Source organism: Heterocephalus glaber, unplaced genomic scaffold, assembly GCF_053883595.1.
Source record: "Heterocephalus glaber isolate CG9 unplaced genomic scaffold, H.glaber_assembly_v1.0 deba00001606, whole genome shotgun sequence".
In the NCBI taxonomy this organism is placed as follows: domain Eukaryota; kingdom Metazoa; phylum Chordata; class Mammalia; order Rodentia; family Bathyergidae; genus Heterocephalus; species Heterocephalus glaber.
The window spans coordinates 31,488,045-31,505,085 of record NW_028258377.1 but is presented as its reverse complement, the minus strand read 5'-3'; the positions used below and the strand labels follow the sequence as shown (position 1 = coordinate 31,505,085).

The window sequence follows — 17,041 nt, the reverse complement described above, 5'->3', positions numbered from 1 at the left end:
AGGGGGACCCTTGCAAAGAACTTAGAAAGAAAGGGCAGAAGCCCCAGTTGGTTTCTTCACGTAGGACGAGCTGGCCATAAATAATAACTAAATGTGCAAACAAGAAAGGATGCCAAATACTTGATGATCTCACCCATCTTCCATGAGCAAACTGTGCTGTGGAAATGATTTTCACCACCTTCCTGCCTGTGCATGTGAATCTGCCCGAGGAGAGCATGCTATCAGGGATTAGACTTTGGGATTTGTTTTCCAGAATAAAAGTACCTTTTACATCAGATATACTTTGGACAGCTGCTACAGCAAAGCCCTAACCACTGCCTTTGGCTTTTCAATCAACCCAGGCCTGGTCACTCGACTCCGGTATCCAGTTTGTTCCTGGAGGCAGAAAGCCCCGGTGACTGCAGGGTTAAGATACGGTGAGCAATACAACAAAAAACGTTAGGCATTTGAACTAAAACTCATGTCTCTGAAGGTCAGGGACAAATGCGAAGTGGACTTGCCATGAGCTTGACTATTTCCCAGACTTCTAAATGATCATCAGAACATAGATATTGTATATATAGGCATGGGAGCATGGATGAATATTTTCACTGTGCATAAAGTGAATGTATGAGCACATAGATCAAATCAATATCCTTTGGTTTTAACAAAGAATTTGTCAGTGTAGTGTCTATTAAGTATCTGTTTTGAACAAAGCACTCTACTAATGCTTTCGAAACCGTAATAGGCAGCAATGCCTTAGCACTATGTTTCGTCTATCTTCTAGGAACCTTTTTTATTATCTGATTTGTTGAGCAGTTTTCAAAGGCTATGAGCTAGCAGAATCCAGAATGTTTGCATAGCAGAGTATTAAAATTTTTGGAAGACTAGGGGTATAGCTCAGTAATAGAGAATGTGGGTTTGATTTCTAGCAATGCAGAAGGATACAGAGTTAAAATGCGTTTAACAGAGTGTGCATCTCCAGTAAAGCAGACCCTACTATGTCCTCTTGATACAGAAGATGAAATATGAGAGAATATTATATCTCCCAACCTGTTAGATGTTTAATACGCCAAGTTCATGTTCTCTAAAAGTGAAGAATGAATTCTAAGAACAATGGAGGTTAAGAGTAGGAAAACATTTATTGAGGGGGAAAGATATAGCTTCTGAGCGAGACGGAACGGGACTCAAATGGGTTGCTGGGGACCCCACTTTACAGGGAAGTTTTATAGAGCAAAACCCATGTGGGTACAATGTGGGTTACAGCTATGAACAATCAATAAGATTACAGGTATAGTCACTTAGGCAGTAGTGATCCAATGGGGAACCAAGTCACGTAGCAAGAGTACATGGAAAGAACTTCTCAAGTAGGTAATGGATCTGTGGTCACCTCTGAGGCGACTTCACTAGACTCGGAGTTAGCACCTATGTCATCCCTTGGGGGAATATGTAGGCCCAGTCCTTTTGTTGAAATCTTGAGGGCTGGCCTCCAGCTGATGTGTCTCTCGGCCACAGATGTAGTGTGCATTTATCCTTTGTCCTGACTTTCTGAGGGCTCGGCCCTGTCGGACTGCCTATTACATTTCTGTCTAACTTAGCTGTCTGTGATACTCTTGTCCTATGGAAGTGCTTCACTTCTTTGGGATTATCAGCCTGGAACCTAAAGGCATTTGAGTTTACATCCCTTGAACAAGTACCACCTATCTTTTTGCATATCACAGGTTGGCAGTTCTCAAACTTCAGTGTGCACCAACACCTTTTGGAACACTGATTAAAAATGTTGACTCCTGGGCCCTGCCCAACACTTACCAAAACACACACCCTGAGAGTAGGGTCTGCATTTTAAACAAGTGTCCTGGGTGATTTTGACACAGGTGGCCAAAGGGAAACACTTCTTCCCTAACCAGCAGCAGCCCTCCATCCAGTCTGCTCTTGAGTGTCTGCCTGAAAGAGAGAAGTTGGGCTATTTCTGTACTAGACCAAGCATCAGGAAAGGATAATGGATCTGTATCATCCTTATGAAAATAAGAGTCACTGTGGAGTCCTCAAGTGCCCATGCTGGACGAGATCTCAGAGTGTCTGGTCACTCATGTTGTCACTGGGAAAACTGAGCTCACATCATCTCATTTGTTTTTCAGATATTTATTGAGAACTAGACATGTGCTAGACACTGTGCTTGCTAGCTTGTCCTCATTAACCATTATTCCTGTTAAACCCACCAGAGTTCTGTGTGTATAGTGGATGCCTTCAGTGGATAGATGAATGAATGAATAAGTGAATGAATGTCAAACTCAAATGAAATTTGTTCTGTGTGAAAAATAACAATAAAATTTATAGTCAGGTATGGAAAATGATTGGGACCTTGTAATAATCTTTTCATTTACTTTCGTTTGTTTGGGGGTTTTTTTATGGTACCAGGAATCAAACTTGGGACCTTGCGCTTGCGAGGCAGGTGGCAGCACCACTGAGCTAAATCCCCAGCCCTTCATTTACTTTTATGTCTTGATTAATGTCACCCTTCTCCTTTCCATGTTACTTCCACATACACATTTCTAATGATTTTAGATGCATATTCCATGTTATTGTTTTTGAGGGAAAAGATAATTACCTATGGTAGTTCCAAGTTTAGGATTTACACTATTTGCCATTTTTGAGTTGCACTAACTATAGGCTAAAATTCTAGAGAAGACTCTATCATTTTCTGGTAGCCCTGTAACTTCTTATTGGCTTCCTCTGAAACACCCTTTCTCTCTCTTCCAGGAAAATGGGTGATCCACCCTTCAGAGCTCACTTTCGTGCAGGAGATTGGCAGTGGGCAATTTGGCTTGGTCCACCTTGGCTACTGGCTCAACAAGGACAAGGTGGCTATCAAAACCATTCAGGAGGGGGCCATGTCTGAAGAGGACTTCATCGAGGAGGCTGAAGTCATGATGTGAGTGGCCACACAGGGCTCTGCACACACTTGGGGAGGGTGCTTGCTGCTGCGTTGTGTATCACCCTCACGCCACGTCCTACCCTCCCTGCTCAAATCCCAGCAGCGGCTTCTGTTACACAGAGAAGAAAGTGAACCTCCTCAGCCTGGTCTAGAAGGCCTACTGTGGTAGCCCTAAAACCTCCCAGCCTATGTCCTACTCCTCTCTCCTCTGATGTGTGACATCCCAGCTGCACTGCCTCTGTTTATCCTGCAAACCAGCTGACTCCTTTTTACCTTCAGGTCTTGACTCCAATGGCTTTGTTGTTTGGGTGAGGGGCTGGATTCTCTTCTCAAAACCAAAAAGCGGCATTCGGCCATTTAGTGCTGTAGAATATTCAGCACTTTTAAAAGACTGAGTTTGGCCCATCTCACCCTTGCCTTTTTCCTCCAGGAAACTCTCTCATCCCAAACTAGTCCAGCTCTATGGCGTGTGTCTGGAGCAGGCCCCCATCTGCCTGGTGTTTGAGTTCATGGAACACGGCTGCCTATCCGATTACCTGCGCAACCAGCGGGGGCTCTTTGCAGCAGAGACCCTGCTGGGCATGTGCCTGGATGTGTGTGAGGGCATGGCCTACCTGGAAAACGCATGCGTCATCCACAGAGATCTGGTATGTGACCTACAGGTGGAGGAGGAAGGGCATCTGCCAGCGCCGAGAACGCATTAGTAAAGAACAAACCACACACTGCCTCTCTTCCCTTCTTAGCTTCTTCCTTCCCCACCCACACCTTCAGGAGGCCCTGCTAGGAAAATGTTCCATGGGCACTCAGATCTGTGCTCTCACCCCAGCCCTTCCTCTGACTTACACTCTCTGAGTCTTGGATTGCGTTCTTCCAAAATGGACCTAAAAGCCACTCCTTCTTAGCCTTTCTGAGCCTCAGTTTCTTCCTGATAAAAGAAGGAAATGGCCAAGCCCAATTTTTCTTAGGGTATAGAGAGATCTACCAGAATCTCTGGTGTTCGGGGCTCAGGATGATTCATGTGACCCCGATGTGACTTGCAGGCTCTTTCACACGTGACACGCACTGGAGTCTTTTGTCTCCAAAGGCCCTTCTAGCCAACCTCTGTGTACCAGTTAGGGGCCAGGTACCCTCTGTGGACAAGTAATTCTAAGAGATTGAACCACCTCAAAATAGTCTATATTACTCTAATGGGAATCGATTTCTTCCTGTTGCCCATAGTGTCAGCATTTCTGTCACATCAGGTTATGTTCAAGCATATCATTGATTAGACAACAGCTGGATTTGTCCTCTAATTAGGATCCAGGAATGAAGATAAACCTACCCATCCTGATAAAGCATCTTACACATTCACATTTCGCTTTGCACTCACTTCTAGCAGGCGCTGGGGAACCTTAGTGTTGGTAAAGGCCCTCAGTGCCGTTGTACAGCAGCACACCGCAAAGCAGAGGCAGTGATGATGGGAGACTCCTTCATTACTGACTGTCCGTCAACAGTTTGCCTTTCTCTGTTGTCTCCTGTCCAGGCTGCCCGAAATTGCTTGGTGGGAGAAAACCAGGTCATCAAGGTGTCCGACTTTGGGATGACAAGGTAACACAGGAATGCGGCATCCACGGTCTCGGGGATGGGACTCAGGCCCCTGGACATTCTGACCTTCTCCTTCCCCATTGTCCCCAGGTTTGTCCTTGATGATCAGTACACTAGTTCCACAGGCACCAAGTTCCCCGTGAAGTGGGCATCACCAGAAGTGTTCTCCTTCAGTCGCTATAGCAGCAAGTCGGATGTGTGGTCTTTCGGTGGGTAACATCCGGGCCCCGCGCCCTGAGACTGGGACCGTGGGCTGCCCGTTCCTTTGTCACATGGGAGCACGGGGAGGGCATCCCACGCAGGGTCTGTGGGGGCACAGCTCCGAAATGTATGCAGGGGCCCTTATGATTATGTTTATTCCTAGAGATTTTAAATTGGAGGCGGGGGCGGGGGGGATGAAAACAAAAGTGGAAGTAGGATTCTGGTGGTGTTAGTAGCTAGCGTGGATAGTTGCTTCAGTGATAAAGAAATTAAGCCCAAGGCATTCGGCATAAATTTCCAAGAAAAGCTTTAAACTGAAAAGAGAAAACAAAGGGTTACAAAGCACTAACAAAGATTAAACTGGTCCCCTAACAGAGAAAAGATTAAAAAAAGGCCTCACTTTGAGAAGCTGAAGGGGGCGCAGGTCTCAAGAGGTGGATCAGACTGGCACAGTCACGAACAAACAGAGGCCAGTTTTCTGGGGTGTGGTGGGGGGCAGGGGTCCTGTTGGTCATCGCTTCTGTCCCGGTTTCGTAGCTCTGGGAGAGTCCTCGTGACTCATCAGTTTCTCCTGCTCTGCTCAGGGCAGTCTCAGTAATGTGAGGCCCTGCTGGAATCCAAGGTGACCCTAGGTTTAGGCCACTGAAGATTTCTGGGTGCAACTCAATGTCCCTGTAATTAATTCTCCTACCCTGGTATCCTCACCTGGACGAGAGATGACACAGGCTAGGTAAATTAGGCCTAATAAACGCTGTCTCACCAACTTTTAGACACGCATTCTCCAAATGACTGACCTGGCTACGTGCAGGGCTGGGAAGGATTTGATGTTACAAAATGAAGGTCAGCTTTGTTCTATTTTTAGTTACCTACTAAGCATCCCTAGGCCCAAGTGAGTCACACTGTTTAGAAAAATAAGTTTTTAAGTCCCTGTATGCCTCAGGAAGAAAAATACGCACACACACACACACCCACACACACCCACACACACCCACACACACCATGCTTTTAATGGGTAACAGCTTAACCGCCCAGGAGTTTGTCTTCTGTCCTGTGGAGGCCTCTGACTGTCAGTGGCAGCAACTATGAGGTCAAAAAACTGTAGGGGTTCAGAGATTAGAACATCAACCCCTGGAAGGCAGGGAGTTTTTGTCCATCATTATATTTCCATGTTTAACCCTCAATAACTTTTATTCACTCATCAGCAATTTATTGAGCATCTGTGTTTCCAGGGGTTAATCTAGGTGCTGAAACTGCAAAAGTACATAGGACCTAAAAGACCTTTGTCCTCTTGGAGTTAAATTTTGGGGGAGGGGAGGCCGATAACAGTGGTCCAAATAAGCTAACAGACATAAGATGTAGTTAAGCAGGGGGTAATAAGTGCCACAATTAAAACAAGACAGTAATGTGGTAGAGAGTAGCTGGCATGGAAGAAGAGTCTGCTTTAAGTAGTGTTGTCTGAGGAAGTAACAGATGAGCAGAAAAATGAGTAACGAGAGGGAAGTGTCACCATTCAGAGAGCCAGGGAGCAGTGTCCACTGTCAGCAAGCACAAAGGCCTGGTATGTCCAAAGAGCAGGGCTCATGACTTGGTGGGAGAACAGAAGGCAGTGCAGTTGGCAACCATAGCAAGGAATTAGGATTTCTGAAAAGTACAAATGGACACGACCGAAGGAAGGAAGGAACGAATGATGTTCATGTGACAGGAAGTACTCAAAGTTCTATCTGGATTTGTCTAAGTCATAGTTTGTGCATACTCAAGTCATCTGAGTCACTGTCTTGCAGCTGAGACACAGTACCAGAAACCTGGAACTTAGAGGAGGAGCAGTTTATTTTGGCTCATGGTTATAGTCCATAGTTGGCCAGCTCCAGGGCAGAACTGGCTCGACAGAAGGGCGCAGCAGAAGAAAGCTGTTCACTTCATGGTGGACAGAGGAGGGACAAGCTGGGGAGGGAGAGAGACCCTTTCAGGTGACCTCTAGTCACCACACCTAACAGCAAGTCCGATACATCACCCCATGTCGAGTCCTCTCTCAAAACCCCTGCCTGTGAGCACGTGAGGCTTTGGGGGCATTTTTACATAAACCATGACAGAAAGTAGGCGCAGAAATACACCAGATAGCCTCTTTGATTTTCATTTGTATTTGCAAGAAGGATTATAGTGTGGTAGAACGTGCAGACTGAGCTTGCCCTTCTATATGAAGGGTTTAAAAAGGTATACTAGTGGTAGAAACCAGGGGGAAGCTGGCTAGTTAAATAGCTTAGGAAAAGAACTCATTTACAAATCTTTAGCATTTTAGAACGTCCATTTCTAAGAGCCAAGAAGTTTGTTAATTATAAATCTTTCTGATCTATTCCTTAAAATAATCCCTGTTCACCACGTTTGGCTGCTACTTTGTTAGCCAGGTTTAAGACATGGAATGAGCCTGAAAGAAGTTGTGCTGACATCATTCTCGGTGACTTTCCTCTCCCCATGCATATGGCTAGGAGAGTCAGAGCTGATACATGATCCTCTCCCCATAGGTGATGAAGTAGGTCACATGCACCAAGCCAGCACCCCACAAAGAGATGCCCGGAGCAGTGGCCACACTGGCATCTGCACCTTCTCACTCTGAAAGGGGTTATTCTACCACGGGGTGTCAGGCTGGGAATTTTCTGCTACATTTTAAAATTAGAGGGTTGGGTGCAAATCCATCCCTGCCTAAGCTGTGTTATTTGAAAACCGTCCAGAAATGAGATGGATGGCTGGGTGCAGAGCAGAAATGGTTCAGTGAAGAAAAGTTTGGGGAAACTTGAGAGGCAAGCCTGAGTGACAGGGACCTAGGAGGGCGGAGAACTTCCTGCCTGCCTCAGCCCGCTGGGCTTTGTCAAGCCATGCGATTTTGGGGGGTCCTAATTTACTTTGATATTTGAGCAAGTCAAGGAACTTCTTTGAACTTTTCTCAGTTCCCCCATCGATGCACAAGAAGGTTTTGTATTAAAGCAGTTGTTTTCAAGCCATGTTTTAGCAGGACTCAACTTTCAAAGTGAATCTCACTGGAAATCCTGGCATCTTGGGGTGCTAAACAGTCTTCTTTACAGCCAAGCTTTGAATTTCTAGCTCTTCAGGCACCTCCCAAGAGCCCCCAGGAATTCTGACCCAGGGAGCCTGTGCAGGGACTCAGGAATCTGCCATTTGAACACATTTCTGAGATGATCTTTATGCAGATGTCTTGAGGATTACAACTTGGAAAACCCTGAGTCAGCTCATGTGCTCTGCTGAACTATGAATATAAGCACATGATAACAATAAGGCTAGCGTCAGCCTCCTATTGAGGGTAGAAGAACAAAAGGGATTAGATCAGAGCTGAAGAATGGAGAACCAGAAGATGTATTTTGCTAGATCTACAACATATGTAATACAGGTTGAGTTTCTTTATATGAAATGCTTGCAATGAAACAAGTGTTTTAGATTCCAGATTTTGAAATATTTGTACACATAATGAGATGTTTTGAAGATAAGATCAAATCTAAACACAAATTCCTTTGTTTCATATACATCTTATACACATAGCCTGAATGTAATTTTATACAATGTTTGTTAATAATTTTGTGTATAAACAAAGTTTTCATGCTGTGGAACGTTCCATTTTGGTGATGACGTATCAATACTCAAAAAGTTTCTGTTTTGGATTTTTCAATTTAGTTTCAAATATCAAATTGAGTACCAAGATACATCATGTAAAGGTACAAGATCCCAATGATTTATCTAACTGTATTGTATACCTAAAATGTACCAATAAACTTAATGGAAAAAATCAAATTGAGTTCCCATTTTTAACTGTCAATATCTGACTTCTTTTTTTAAAAGATCAGAAAATATGACAATCCTGAGCCCTCATTTCCACATGCCATAGTTGGGCTGGAAGCCAAATTCAAGCCATCCCCTTAAGGCAAAAGCTTTGATCTCCGGTTTTCTACAATCCTCACCAGTTCCCATTGTATCACACATCATCCAGTCCATTCATTTATGTCATGGGTAGACAATTGGGTTTTCCTCCCCTGAGCCTTTTCATTGTGACATTTTAATTAAATGTAACAAAGGGCTGGGCTTGAAAATGCTTTGCTACTAGGAAGGTTGGAAAATTTTTAGTTTTTTAAAAATTTTACAAAAAAAAAGAAAAAAGAAAACAACAGGAAAAAAAAAAGGAGAACAGGCCTAATTAGTCTCAACTGGGCTTGATACAATACTTCTATAGATCTGCGGAAGGGAAGGGAATTGTACTGCCAAGGAGCCTGTGGTCTCTCTCTGGAGGTAGATTGGCTTGTTTGCCACCTGGGACACTGCTGTTAACTGTCTTGTGTTGGTCATTGCTTGTAGGTGTGCTGATGTGGGAAGTCTTCAGCGAGGGCAAAATCCCGTATGAAAACCGAAGCAACTCAGAGGTGGTAGAAGACATCAGTACTGGATTTCGGTTGTATAAGCCTCGACTTGCCTCCGCTAACATCTACCAAATCATGAATCACTGCTGGAAAGAGGTCAGTAGATGAAGTGCTTTCCCTCTGTGTTATAATACACAATTTCAGGGCTGCCTCCTTTCCCATAGAAAGGAACCCTTTTAGAAGGGTGAGGCAGTAGGGATGAATAAAACAGATTAGCAGGAATATGACTTTGAGAATCTTTAAAAAAATTTTTTTAAATTACTATTTTAGTTGAACATATTTGTGGGGTACAGTGAGATAATTCAGTACATTTAATAATTCATACAGTGGGTAATGATGGAATCAGGGCAGTTAGCATTTCCACCTCCTTAAATTTTTTAAAATAAATTTTGATTAACACATACCAGTTATAAATATTTATGGCATACAGTATGATATTTCAATACATGGATATAATGTGAACTGATCAAATCAAGGAAATTAACATTTCTATCTTCTTATCATTACTGTATAATTAGAGCCTTTAAACTCCTTCAAATTATTCATTAAATATATAATAATCATTGTGCACTAATCACCCCGCTGTGCAGTAGAAGGAAGAACTTTCTCCTTCCATCCGTGTTTTGAGTGTCGTTATCCAATCTTGCTCTGTTCCTACTTCCTCCCGCCTTCTCCCACCACTAGTACTCACTGTTCTACATTCAGCCTGATTTGTTCTTCCATGTATGAGAGAACATGCAGTATTTGCTTTTTGTGTCTGACTTATTTCACTTACTATAATGTCTTCCAGTCCATCTTTTCTGCTGCAAATGATAGGATATTACCTTGTATGGATGAGTCATACTCCATTGTGTATGTACAACATACTTTTTTATCTTTTCATCTGTTGATGGGCACCTAAGTTGATTCCATAGCTTAGCTATTAGGAATAGTGCACCAACAAACATGAACATGGGAACGCAGGCAATCTCTGATATGCTGATTTCAGTTCCTTTGAATATGTACCACAAAGTAGGATTCCTGGGACATATTGTACTTCTAATTTTAGTTTTTTGAAGAACTTCTGTTCTGTCCTCCATAATGATTAGCTTAATTCACATTCCTACCAACAGTGTATGAGTTCCCTTTTTTCCACATCCTCACTATCATTTTTTTGGGTCTATTAACAAGATAGATTTCCTATCCCTAAACAGAGGTAATAGCAACCTTAATTATAATTTGACTTACTATATAATAGCACAAGCCATACGCATAGTTTCAAAGAAAAAGATGAGGTCAGGCCTCAGTTTTCTTTTTTTACCCCCACAGCATTCAGAGCCTTTGTTAAGAAGGTACAGTTGTCAGACCAACAGCCAGCCATCAAAATACAACCTTCTTTCCCACCTAAAGTTAATAGGAATGTATTTTATTTTAAACATGACACTAAGGCAATATACCAAGAATTAAAGTACAATCTTAAAGTTTTAATTTCACACTCTGAGTACCAAAAAAGCAATAATTCCTGCAACAAGGACGACATGATGAATTAATTACACAGAAAAAAGTAGATATTTAAGCCATTTCATTCTTCATATCGTACGGTAAAAACACATGTACTTAAAATTTCAGTCTATAGATAGCATACTTCAGAAGATCATTATTCATTTAAAATAGTACAAATGTTTACAAAGAACATTTAACTTAAATTTCATAGTTGCTTATAAAATGGTACTTGCAAGACTGACCTGTATAGAGAAGTGAGTATCTTGCCAAAAGAGATGGTAAACTATAACTATAAATCACAGTGTTAAAAACCTCATGGTGCCCTATAGGAAAATTAGTAAAGCTAAGTCAGTCTTTCTGGTGGGGGAAATACTTAGCGCTGCAAATGTAAAGTGCAAACTTACACACGAATTCCAAAGAGTAAGTTTAAACCTCTCATTGCCACGTAATCATCTATGTTGTAAAAACAGTAAAAATGATGTACTTTTTGAGTTTGTGTACATCAAGACCAAAAGTTAATTTTTACTTTTTCCTTTATTGGCAACTCTCGCTGTGCGTTGAGGTTTTGGTTGTCAGGGAGCACTTTTCCCAAGTCTTGGAGCTGCACCTCTGTCCAGCTTGCCTGCCCTTCTCTTGTCAGTTCCTTGACTTGTTCGTGTATACTCTGATTCTTTCCAATTCCTGCTTTAGTGGATGTTCCTTAGGAGTGACCCCTTGAGTTGCCCAATAAACCCAAAACATTGAATTTAATGTGTACGCAGAAACTAAATCCACTTTAGCTTTGTTCAAGTGGGTCCAACTTCTGCAACAACTCGTTTCTTGGGACAGACATCATGGTCTTCAGCATCTCATCCACAGCACCTATGGGAATCTCAGATGTTGGCAAATACTCATGAATTTTTACTGGATAGTCTTCATTAATTTTTTCACCTGACATTATGGCCAACTCTAGACCTTCGATTCCTGGTTTCGGAAAGTGGTTGCGAGATGATTAGGCCTCAGTTTTCTGCGAGAAGAAAATCTGAAACACCATAGAACCATTGAAATACATGAATTAGGGCAACAGAAGTTCACGTGTGCTGTGAGAATATTAAAATAGCTTAAGTAAAGTTCATCCTAATCTTTAAGAATTCACAATTTGTAGTTGCTCTATAGTCTCACAGACAGCTCAGATACCTTGCACCCGAAGTGTAGGCTGTGCCTTCAGCCACAGCAATACAAGTCTTAGGTCTATTTTTGGTACACTAGAAAACTGTTAATTGTTGCCAAAAGTGGAAAGTTGCTGAAGAAGAGAGTCAGTAAAAATTCAGATCATTAAAAGGCAACAAGGTGGAATTTTTTAAAAAGTAGATATAGAGAGGATACTTGGATTTCGTCTCAGCTTTACCTTGTCTTTATCTTGGACAATTCTCTGAACCTCCTTTTTCTTTCTTTTTTTTGGTACCGGGGATTGAACTCGGGTCCTTGCGCTTGCGGGGCAGGTGGCAGAACCACTGAGCTAAATCCCCGGTCCCTTTTTCTTTTTTTTAAGAGAATTAAATAATGTATAATCTGTAAATTAATAGGGCTTTTATAACCGGAAACAAACAATAAAGACATAAACAAGAGCACAAAAAAAAATCTTGGTCACTTCATAAGAATTGAATAATGTTATAATCCAATGATAACTGGTATTTCATACCTTTTTCTCTTTAAGCTTTGTTTTAATTAATTGCCTTATTTTTTAGAAGTTTCCTGTTTACAGAAAACTGAACTAAGAGTTCAGAGAGTTCTTGTATACTCTCCTCTCCTGTAATTTTCTCTAGTTAACATTTTGCCTGTGTGGTACCTTTGTAACAATTAACGAACCTCTATTGATACATTGTTACTAACTAAAGGCCATAGTTTACATTAAGGTTCACTCTCATGCTCTGGAGGTCTGTGGGTTGTAACAAATGCTTAATGCCGTGTATCCACCATCATAGTATCATATAGAATATATTCTCTGCCTTAAATTGCTCCTGGGCTCCCCTTTCATCTCTTGCCCCATGTCCACACTCCTGGCAACTACTGATTTGTCCCCATGGTCTCCCTTTTCCAGGATGTCACATATAGGAATGATACAGTATATAGCCTTTTTAGGCTGGCTTCTTGGGTTTAATAATACGCATTTAAGTTTGCTCCATTTCTTTTCTTGGTTTGCTAGCTCCTTTATATTGCTGAATAATACTCCATTGTATGGATATATCATTGTTGGCTTCTATTTACCGACGAAAGCAAATCTTGGTTGCTTTCAGTTTTCAGCAATTATAAATAAAGCTTCTAAAAATATTTATATGTAGATGAATCCATTTATGTGGATCTAATTATGGTCATAAAATTTCAACTCAGTTGGGTAAATGGCTAGGAGTGTGATTGTGGATCATATGGTAAAGCTATGTTTAGTTTTGTAAGAAACTGCCAGGCTGTCTTCCACGGTAGCTGTACCGTTTGATCCATGTCGCTACTTTGTGTGTTGTTTCCCATTTTCAGTGATGTGTAGTGGTATTTCATTTTTGTTTTAATTTTCATTTCCTAATGACAGATGATGTTGTGCATCCTTTCCTCTATATATATTCTTGGTGAAATGTCTGCTCAGCTCTTTGGCCAATTTTTCAACTGAGTTGTTTCCTTATTGTTGAATTTTAAGAATTCTTTGTATATTTTTGTATACAAGTTCCTTATCAGATGTGTTTTGAAAATATTTTCATCCAGTGTATTGTTTATCTTTCCTTCTCTTAGCAGTGTCTTTCTCAGAGCAGTCTTTAATTTAACAGAGTTCAACATCATTTTTTTTTCTTTCATGAATTGTGCTGTTGATATTACACCTAAAAACTCATTGCAAATTCTAAAGTCACCCAGACTGTTTCCTATGCTACCTCATGGAAGTTGAACAGTTTTGTATCTTACATTTCATTCTGTTAGCCACTTTTGAATTAGTTTTTGTGAAAGGTGCAATGTCCTTTGCTAGAAACATTATTTTGAATATGGATATCGAAATATTCTAGCATGGGATTGTCAGAAAGTCTACCCTTCCTCCTTTGTTCCTTTATCAGAGGTTAGTTTACTAGATTTATACCGATCTATTTCTGGGCCCTCTAATCTGTTCCATTGATCTATCTGTTTATTTTTTTCACCAACACCACACTGATATGATCACTGTAGCTTTATAGTAAGTCCTGAAATCTGATAGCGTCAGTCCTCCAACACTTTTTTTTGTCATTACCATATTGGCTCTCTGAGTCTTTTGCCTCCCCATGCACACTTTAGAATCAGTTTGTCAATATCTACAAAATAACCTGCTGGGATTTTGATTAGAATTGTGTTGAATCTATAGATCAAGTTTTGAAGAATTGTCATCTTAACACTGTGGTCTTCCTATCCATGAACATGAGATAGCCTTTTTTTTTTTGGTACTGGGGATTGAACTTGGGACCTTGCCGCTTATGAGGCAAGTGGTAGCACCACTGAGCTAAATCCCCGGCCAACATGAGATATCTTTATGTTTATTTCCATCTTCTTTGATTTCTTTCACTAGAACTTTATATTTTTCTTCATAAAGATCTTGGTATATTTTGTGGGCTTACACATATGTATTTGACTTTTCTTTTTGGGTGTTATCTAGTACTAATTTTATGATGCATTATTACACATGATTATTCTCAAAACAATTTTTTATGAGGTAGGCTTTGTTTTTGCATCTCCTTTTTACAGATGACAAATGCAAGCCCAAATAGGTTGAGTAACCTGTTGTACAGCTAATGAGAAGTAAAGTTGAGATTTAAAACCATGCCATTTGATTGCAGAGGGCATAATGCCTCCAATATAGTCTCTATGAAAGCATATTTTATAATTAACAGAAGACACTGCTATGGAATTTGGGTTTGCTTTGGATTTAGCTATAATAGATAAGTACAAGGAACTCACAGAGTTCTCTTTCTTCATCTCCAGAGACCAGAAGACCGGCCACCCTTCTCCAGACTATTTGGACAACTGGCTGAAATTGCAGAATCAGGACTTTAGTAGAGACTCACGGCCATGCCATGGACTGTGCATCCTAAAAGGAGGAAGAATGTCCTCCTTCCATAGAGCATTAAAAGCTGCCACCAGCCCAGAACTCCCCAGAGGCAGCCTGGCCTGTGGCACCTGCTCCTGAGCTGGCTTGAATACAGCATCCTGACAAATGGCCAGCAACCCAGCCACAGGCAGGCATCTCAGCAATGGGCTGAGGGCCAGGTCAGCACAGCAGTGATGCCTCTGTGCCCCTCCATCCTCTTGTCATACAGAGTGCACAAACTTCCATCTGACAGCTTTCAGGAAACATTTCCTGCCCTCAGCAAAAGAGAGAGACAGACGAAGGACCTGGGGTTCTTTTTTTTATTATTGTTTTAAGCATGGATCTCAAGTTTATGGCGCAAGAGACTTTTTATTTGACCTGTAATATCCCAGTATATGAGGGCCAGGAGAATGAGAAGCACGGCCCTTTTTCTAAGAAAACCAGTGAGTTGATTAAGGCCAGGAAGAATGTTCTATAGCTGTAACTTTGTCAGCCACAGCTTCCTGCCACTAATGAACTAAAGCAGCTTCTCACACCAAAGGCCGGATATCCTGAGAAGCAGATTTCTGAGGTTTCTCAGAGCCCATTGCCGTCTCTCTCCATAATGGAGCATGCTAGTTCCTTTGGATGGACTGGGGTGAGCCATTAGCATGCCTTAGTTGGATCATTCATTAGGTAGTTGATGTCCAGACAAGAATGGGAAGGCTTCCAAGAGTGGGAAACCAACAAGTACCAAGACTGGTTTTAAATTCTTACTACTCCAAAGCTCCCATTTTATACCACACCACACAAGTGACTGTGCCTCCTCATCTATGCAGAATGTGCAGGAAATAGCTACTTTGAACACTCATCTTTCAAGCCTTTGGCAAATCAGCCCCTTGTCTGCACTATCCCATCAATATCAACAGAGGGCAGCATTGTGCTAGTCATCTTGGCCTGGCAGAGAAATTGAAGGTTATTTAGTCCCTCAGGGTTAGCAACTTTAAGATTGAGACTTCAAGGCTCCCAAATTTCCAGGAGAAGAATAAGGAGTTTGTCCTTGCTTAGACTGTCTGGATGGAAACTGAGTCAAGGACTTACCGGGCTACTTGCAAGATGTACAAGGACGTCTGCTGTTGAGCACTTGCAGAAGCAAAGTGAATATATGCTAAGCACAAGCCATTCCTCAAGAATATCAATTCACTGCGTTTTCATAGCAACCCCTTGAGAGAGTAGTATTATTCTCATTTTGCAGATTATGAGACTGAGCCCTTAACAAGCCAGGACATCTGCCCAAAGTGACAGAACTGGGGCATACAGAGCTGGGATTCTGGTCCAAATCTTTCTTTCTGGAGTGCAGATTTTTAAATTCTTATTAAACACTGCCTCCTACTGAGAAAGAAGAGAATTGCAAAGGAGATCCATACCGAGGGGAAAGACATTGACAGCCAAGACAAATCAATATTTGGGCTGGGGATTTAGCTCAGTGGCGCTGCGCCTGCCTGGCAAGTGAAAGATTTTGAATTTGATCCCCGGTACAGGAAAATAAAAAAAAAAGACAAATCAATATAACATCATCAGTGAGTAATGTCACTTCTGCATAGACCATGAAGGTGAACAGAATAGGACCTCCACTTTCTTCATCTTCATCCTCACCTTATCATAATTAATGACTTTGGAGCTATTCAGTTAATTAACTTTAATTCTCCCAACTCACCAGTCAGTTTGAATAAAGCCATTTATAGATGAGCTTTAAAGCAGCTTTAAAAGATTCTGCTGCAGAAGTATACATGCATGCTCTAATTATCATTCTAACTCTGAGTGTTGTCTTCTTTCATACTTCATGGGGAGGGGACTTGATTTTCCTTTAGTGTTCAGATAAAGCTCTTAGAGAAATTATCAGATAGTGTTGCAATGAGCTATTTCTAAATCCTGTGATATTTTGACCAGCTTGCAATATAGAAGTATAACATGTAACTGTAATTATTGTGAAACAGAGAGCCTTACATAAAACATCATCCTGAAGATGCTTTTACTCAACTTATCCACAATCATCCTTGTTTACTTTTCCTCATTTTGTGCATTCTCTTTTGGAACCCTTCACTGGAGATGATTTCAGCCTAGAAGAAAAACATCACAGTTGACTGATCTCTGTGGTTTGGTTTAGAAAAATTTCCCCAGTATGATACTATCTTTTTAAAGTTCAGATTCACGGGCCTTTAACCGAACATGTGTTAATTGCTCATGCCCAGTGTTTGGTGTCACAAAATGGGCTTCCTGCCTGATGTTTTTCCCTCTCACATTTTGAAAATGGTGCCCTTTTCAAAGAGAATTCCTCTATGCAAAGTTTTGGTTGTAGTTGCATTTTGTAGATCTTGTGTTTTGTAC

The 17,041-nt window shown here is 41.4% G+C and overlaps 1 protein-coding gene and 1 pseudogene across 3 annotated transcripts in view; one reads left to right on the top strand and one right to left on the bottom strand.

Moving 5' to 3' along the window:
* The window catches only part of Itk (IL2 inducible T cell kinase), a 73,007-nt gene extending 56,812 nt beyond the window's left edge, over positions 1 to 16,195 (top strand). For all 3 annotated transcript variants that reach the window (XM_004836493.3, XM_087194913.1, XM_087194912.1), the window contains exons 11-17: positions 342 to 416; positions 2,740 to 2,911; positions 3,345 to 3,561; positions 4,437 to 4,501; positions 4,589 to 4,707; positions 9,056 to 9,213; positions 14,569 to 16,195. In XM_004836493.3, coding sequence (XP_004836550.1) covers positions 342 to 416; positions 2,740 to 2,911; positions 3,345 to 3,561; positions 4,437 to 4,501; positions 4,589 to 4,707; positions 9,056 to 9,213; positions 14,569 to 14,640 — 878 coding nt within the window. In that variant the 3' untranslated portion in view covers positions 14,641 to 16,195. The remainder of the gene's footprint in view (positions 1 to 341; positions 417 to 2,739; positions 2,912 to 3,344; positions 3,562 to 4,436; positions 4,502 to 4,588; positions 4,708 to 9,055; positions 9,214 to 14,568) is intronic.
* Positions 11,115 to 11,536, bottom strand: LOC101709901 (nuclear nucleic acid-binding protein C1D pseudogene; annotated as a pseudogene).
* Positions 16,196 to 17,041: the final 846 nt, after the last annotated feature.